A 7207-nucleotide genomic window follows, 5' to 3' on the forward strand; every position below is an offset into this window, starting at 1 on the left:
GAGGGACAGATGGGCCATGATCCCTGGTCCTCAGCCCTCCTTTTCTTTGATAGGAGCTGACTCTGTCTCCACATATTCACATTCTCCTGGACCCGTGCACAGACCAGAGAGACCTTTTCAATTAACTTTGTGTGGCACTGCCACACCTGCAGGACTGAGAGGCTCTCCCACATGCATGAAAGCAGAAAACAGGGGTGTTCTACTATTTCCCATGATTTTATTGGTTTCTTTTAGTCTCCAAATCATACATACACATCAGTCCAGCAATAAAACCCTAGCTACTGATGGCTGTTTCTGCCTGGACCTGAGCCTATCTCCAAAGTGAAGGTGGCTGTGACATGCCAGCCAGAGTGTGGTGTGGGCTGAATGTGTTAAACACCTGCCACTTCTCTAAGACTAATGCTGTGTGTTGCTAAATATTCCAGCCATCTCTCACACTTCCAGAAGCAATTTCCACTCTATTAAGTTCTATTGTTTATGGTGTCCAGGAAACTAGAAAGAGGCTTAATTTTACCCACAGTTTAGCAATTGTCACCAATCTACCATTGGCTGTGTTATTAAATTAAGGCTATTGAGTCAGATTCTGCTGGCAGCTATTTGATGTCAAACCTGGATTAATCCTCAATTTACAGCTGGTGTTATTCGGGTGACTGGTGTTATTCAGGAACTAAAAGTTTTTAACTTCAAGTTTTAACTCTGTATATTAAAGGTTGTTTTAAAGATTCAAAGTTTTCTAGAAATAGCCTGGGCTGGCTGCTAGAGCAGATGTCCCACAGGATGACTTCTCCAGAGGACAGTTTGATCTGCTCACTGTTCTCTGAAATTGCTTAAATGGTGAACTGAGGAACTTCTGTATGAGAAGGGATATCAGCTAAAATCATAGCAGCTCTGTTTTGTTCTCCATCATTCTGGTCAATGGGCTTTCCATAGAAGAGTACTACATGTTTTCTCAGATTCCAAATTTCCTATGGAAACAGTGACCCCTTTCCTTCGTACACCTGTGAGTCCAAAGTAGAGTCCTAGCACAGCAAGAGTAAGGAGAGATCCAGGTGGTTTAATCAGATTTTTCTGCATTTGGATGTATTCTAGTTATCCCAGTCCTGTTTCCCAGGTGAAGGGTATTAAACACTAGGGACAGAGCTCCACTGAGAGCCAGTTGTGCTACAGAGTTTCCCATATGTGTCTGGAGATGCTCTCACTTGGAATGCATTGCATTCATTAATTTAATTGCATAGACTCAGCCTAAGTGCCCACAAAGTGCTTGGGAAGAGCTTGATGTGGGGAAAGCATTGCTGGGTTGAGAGGTGCAACATGTGCCCACTTCACACAGAGCACAGAAATTAAATTTGCATCAAGCACGGTGCAGTTTCCCCCTTGGAAAGACTTCAGAGCTTGTCCCAACTTTGGACTTGAAAAATTCCTGTGTCAAAGAGTGGGGATGTCAGAGCCTTTGGAGTGTGTTACTTACTCTCTGAGAAAGGGCTGCTCTAACCCTCCCCCCCACCCTCCAAGACTTCCAGATTTTTAAATCCTTTTCTTTATTTAGACTACCTTGTAATAAAGGAAAATCAGCTCTGCTGAGTTGTGTAGAATATTAAAACAATAGAAAACAAACAACCCCTAGATCACTCCATGTTTTTAAGGAGTAGAGCCTTCTGTGCAGTCCTGATTTCAAAGCCAGTGGTTTATGGCAGTTTCTGGGTCCCCGGGGACCCAGCAAGCCTCAGGATTTGCACCATCAGGATTATGTGTTCAAGACCCCCTGCTCCTCTCCAGTCTCAGCATCTGCTGATAGCCTGCCCAGTCCTTCCACCACTGCCCATGTCTCCCCCTGCTCCTGCAGGGTTTTCACACCATGAGCCAGGCAAATAGGCAGGAATCCATCCTGCTCACACACAACCTTTTAAGAACACGTAACTTATAGCAACAAATCGAACAAATAAGGTCTCTAGTGCAGCAAGACACCCTGAGACCTGTCTGGGCTAGAGCAGCACCAAGGTTGTCTCAAAACTCTTTCCACACTGACAGAGCATAGGCAGAGCCCAGTGCTCAAAGGCATAACTCATGGGAGAAATTAGCCCATAAACTTATTTCTGATAAAAGAGGCTTATTTTTTATTTAATGTCAGGTTAAATAAATCACAAAGCATGGCAGTGAGGATTTAGCACTTGCAGTGCTAAACCATATTACTTAGTATTAACACAGTGCTTTCCTCATTCAAGAAAATACTTTTGCTGACTTAATTCACTCTCAGCTACCCTCTGCATGTCACAAGGGAAGTCAGGACCATTTAATATTCCTGCTGATAGATAAGGCTGGACTCACACAGCCTTGTTAGTTTCCCTCTTCTCCCACCCTCAGCACCCCAGCCGAGTCAATATTTGCTGGTTTGTAGCCCATACTTGTAACCTGGAAATCTCAAAGAGCACAAAGGACATGATCCTGTCCCTTAGAAGAGAGCTGGCTACAGTCCTGGCCAGGCAGCCAGGGAGAGGAGCTGAGGCTGTTGGCAAACGAGGAACAGGTCTCAGCAGATGAGACAGAGTAAGAGAGCAGTTCTAGAGGCTAAGAGCTGGGATGTGGAAAGGAGGGTTGGGGGGGAAAGGGTGCCTGGGCTGAGGGAGCACTTAGAGTGGCTGTTGGTCTCAGGAAGGAGGGAATTTGAGACAAATGCTGGTGGAAGGATTTGGGTACAGAGATGTTTAGACATTGTTTGAATTATCTTACTTGATGGATCTATGTAAGGAAGGACATGGTAACAGGTTGGGGAAAAGGACATTAGATCAGACAGAGGGCTGGGGCATGGGGATACCGAGTAGGTGTCCCTGGAGAAGAGCAATTTGAGGTGTGAGGGGTAATGTTAGGAAAGGCCTGCAACCTAGGGAAGCAGGGGCTGATTTCCATGCTAGGAGAGGTACAGGGTGGGTGGTGTTCCTGAGGAGTAGCTGCCCTTCACTGCACACCTGCCCAGCCCCTACCTGCCACCACTGCTCCCCGCTCCCAGCAGGACAGAGCGCTCCCCACCATCAGACACATACCACTCTGCCAGGGAACAGGGATAAGCACGGTGCCAGAAAAGAGCACAGAGCCCATCCCTCAGCTCTGTGCCCCTCCAGTCACTGCTCCTGTGGGGTGGATGCCACAGGCCCACTGCTTGCCCACATTCCTGGAAAAAAGTCCCAAAGATCTGCAGGGGGATGGTGGGCATGAGGTGCCCAGGGATAGGTCATGGATCATGTTGCTGCATTTCACCTGAGCAATGGGCTGCTCAGCACAAGAGGCAACAAACAAAGACAGCTACTCTAGCCCCTTAAACATTTGGGATCCTCCTTCTAATGTATGTAAATATATCTGTGTGCCAGCAGTCTCCTTCCCTCCAAGCTGACATAACTCCTAGCTTCAATGTATTTCTCTGGTACACACTAGACCTATTACACATACAGCTTTACACCAACCAAATTTAGACTTATGTAGATGGCACTTACTTTTGGAAAGGATAGTACCTATACACTGGTGTTGAATTATTAGTATATTAATTAATGACAAAGATAACAATTAGTGCTTACTACTTCTGTAAACTAACATTTACAAAGTCATGTAGTTATTGCAGGGGATGGATATGTTAATTAAAAAAATAACCAAGTAATATGTTTATTCAGCTAGATATTTTTACCATATATCAATTGGAGATCATACTATTTTTACTGAAACTTTCTGTGCATTTACTTTCAAAGAGTTAAAGTTTCTTATTTAGAATTACTCAATTTAACTTCTTTATAAACTTTCCTTGATTTAGTAGAGAATTACAGATACCACAATTTAACCTACAGTTTTAAAAAGCTACTTAATTATAAATCCTTCCTGAAAGATCTCTGCATATATAAACCATGCTGCAATTAATAGCTAGAACAAATATTTTTAAATTTGCTCCTTAAAATACATTGATTCTGTTCTGCATCTCTGCTCAAAATATATTTTCATGTCCCATTGAAAATGACACTTTTTCTGGAAAGACCAACAGAAACCTAACCAAAAAATTGACCCCAAAGTACATTTTACAAAACAAAGCCATTTATTCACTCTAATGTTCTGCACACAGTATATGCTGATACTTTCAGTATCTCTAGGCTCAAACTGTTTCTAACATTTTGCTGTAAGCCTGAATCTAATACAAGTGAAAGGCTGCTTTAATTTTTTTAAGGAGCAGTTGCCCTAGCTGCAAAGGCATCGAAGACAGTCTGGAAGACACAATCTGTGTGATGCTGCTCTTTATTGTCACAGGTACAAAGTTCTGATGTGGCAATGTTGCACATTCGAGTCATCGAACAATTATGGATCAGGAAGGACTTTTCAGTCTCTGCAATGGTCACAAATGTTTTTTGTCAGAACACACTCAATATAAGCAGTCTGATCTCAGTGGAGTCCTACTATTTCATGTTGGGTTAATAATGGTAAAGTCTTACCAACTGTTGATGGAGAAGCCATGGGGTTGATTTATATTCATGTTGGAAAAGCAAAGCAGTGCTCCCTCCCAACTCTGACAGTTCTGCGAGTCCCTTCCATAGCTGATTGTCAGGTTGTCCCGATGTGTAGCTTAGCGCTGACAACAGCTCACAGTTTATTTGCAGCTTTGAAGCCTGGTCCTATAGTTTTTCTCTTCTGACAGGAGATGAATAAAGGTGTCACTGTGGGAGACTTTTATCCGGCTGCTATAAAAAGAATCATCTTTGCCTTCCCTTGAAAGATCCTCTAGTTCAGTTCTGGAGCCTGCAGCTTTCCCCTCAGCAGAGTTTAGCTCCATCAGCTCCAATTCATGTTTGGCAGCTGTTTCTAAAACTCTCTGTTTGTTGTAATACCTGACAAAGTTGTTAATGATGGGATGGATGGGGAGGGCGATTGCTATCACTCCACAAAGAAAACTGATGGCAGCATTCAGTTTTCCCAGTGTTGTTTTGGGGTAAATGTCTCCATATCCAACTGTGGTCATGGTAATGATTGCCCACCAAAATGATTGAGGGATGCTTTTAAATAAAGTTTCGGGGTGGCTTTGTTCCATGGTATAGCCTAGGGCAGAAAAGACAAAGATTCCAACAGCTAAGTACATGAGGAGCAGCCCAAGCTCCTTAAAGCTTCGTTTCAGGGCATAGGTCAGGGTCTGGAGCCCTGAGGAATGCCGTGCAAGCTTGAAAATCCTTGCGATCCTCATGATGCGCAGTGCCTGGACGGCCTGCTGGACATTGCTCAGCTCCATCAGCTTGGCTCCCAAGTGGGTCAAGGTCAGGCTGATGTAGAAAGGAAGTATTGCTAGCACATCAACAATGTTCATGAAAGAAAGGGCAAAGTGGAGTTTGTTGGGAGAGGAGATCAGCCTCAGCACATACTCCATGGTAAACCAGCCTATGCAGGCGGTCTCGATGCTGTCCAGGGTCGGGTGCTCCATACGATTCCCCTCTGCATCTACCACCTGCAAGTCTGGGATGGTCCCCACACACATCACAACAGAGGAGATCAAAATAAACAGAAATGACAGTACAGCAATCACTCTAGCTGGATAGGATGATTCTGGCTTCTCCAGAAATTTCCAAATGCATTTTTGGCACCTTTTCCAGCGACTTTCTGAGGCATCTACTCCCAAGTCATCCAGAATGAGTTGCACCCTTCGGGCTATTTCTTCCAGTTCCTCCTTTTTTTCACTTAGGTGAGCTTTACAGCAGTCATCCAAAAAATTCAGATCCACTTTCCAAAATTCCATTTCATTCTTGAAACATATGGGGCATATTCCTTTCTTCATGTGAATTTCCCCAAAGTAGTACACGTCAATAATGCATTTGAAAGCATCTGGATCTCTGTCAAAGTAAAACTCTCTCTTTCCAGGATCATAGTCATCACAGAGGGAGAATATGCTATCATATCCCCCTGCTAAACAATTGACCAGCTCTGCCAGCCGTGTTTCTGGGTACTGATTCAGGTTATCTCCGTAGAACACCTGCCTTACCCCACCGACATTGACTACAATCTCCATTTCTTCACTTTTTTCTGACCCATCAGTGTCCACATCTGGAAACCTAGAGTCACCTGCCATTTTATAATTTTATTCGATTTTGGTTGATTTTTAGCCCGTTTTTTGGTTTCACAGCTTTGTGGTATTAATCTCTCATGAAAGCAGATCAGCACTGAATCAGCCCTGCTACAAATGTCACCAAACTGACCTGGAGTCTTGCTGGGAAAGGTTACTGATAGAAACCTGCAGTCGGGAAAGCCTGGTGAAGAATGCAACAAGCTGCAGGGAAAAGACAAGTCATCGGGCTGCTGTGCCTGCAAGCAGGGTATTAGAAAGCTCCAGCAGACTGGAAAGACAAGAAACCATTTAATAAAACTCACCACTCTGTTCAGTGCTCGAGAGTCTTTTCAGGTCCCATTCTCTCTCTAAAAGTCATATCTATTCACAGCTTGGAAGTCACGGCAGAGAAATAAATCCTGAGCTCAGATTAACGCAACGTGCAGTGAGTGACAGTTCTCAGAGACACAGTCGGCAGGGTGAGCCCACAGGGACTGCCGCGGCTTCTCCCTTCGATTCCACAGATTTCCCTAGAAAGCTGCTTTTGAATTTTGTTTCTCTTTCCGTTTTCTGTTTACTTTAAGGTCTCCCAGAGTTCATCTGCTGACTCTCGCACATAGTCGGTGCAAACAGGCAGAGGAGAAACTTGTGCTTGTTTTCCCTTCGCTGTTTCCCAGCACAATAGGGAGCCTAGGCTGCCAGGAGTCCTTTCCAAACTCTACCCTCTCCTGGTGAAACACAGCAAAGCACCAGATGCACAGAAAGCACTTCTCATCTATTTATACGCTTGCCCAGTGGTACAATCGTGTGTTTCTATACTGCCAGGGACTTTAAGGAGTTTTTCAAACATTTTTTTTTTTTTATCATACGCAAAGCTTAATAGTGTAAAAAGTCATTCAAGGCTGCAGAGAGACACACAAACATTTTCTCCCGGCAGAAACCAGAAGAATCAATACTGTGTTTTGGGAATAAATGTATGGCATAACTCTTGCTCTCAGTGGAACTGGAGCAACTCTAGGGCATCTCTGTCCTGTGTCAGGACATTGAGTTAATCTGGATTAGTACTGGTGTCTTTGAGAAAGAAGCAGAGGCTGTAAAGTTTCTGTTGCAGATGTGGAGCAAAACTTGCCCTGCACTCTGTGCATTTTC

At 44.0% G+C, this 7207-nt stretch overlaps 1 protein-coding gene across 1 annotated transcript; it reads right to left on the bottom strand.

Moving 5' to 3' along the window:
- Positions 1–3673: 3673 nt before the first annotated feature.
- On the bottom strand, positions 3674–6771 carry KCNF1 (potassium voltage-gated channel modifier subfamily F member 1). The gene has a single exon (XM_066314798.1). It carries the CDS (start codon positions 6080–6082, stop codon positions 4619–4621), a length of 1464 nt encoding a protein of 487 aa, XP_066170895.1. The 5' UTR covers positions 6083–6771; the 3' UTR covers positions 3674–4618.
- Between the last annotated feature and the right edge of the window lie 436 nt (positions 6772–7207).

The sequence above is a fragment of the Sylvia atricapilla genome, chromosome 3 (assembly GCF_009819655.1).
Source record: "Sylvia atricapilla isolate bSylAtr1 chromosome 3, bSylAtr1.pri, whole genome shotgun sequence".
NCBI lineage: Eukaryota > Metazoa > Chordata > Aves > Passeriformes > Sylviidae > Sylvia > Sylvia atricapilla.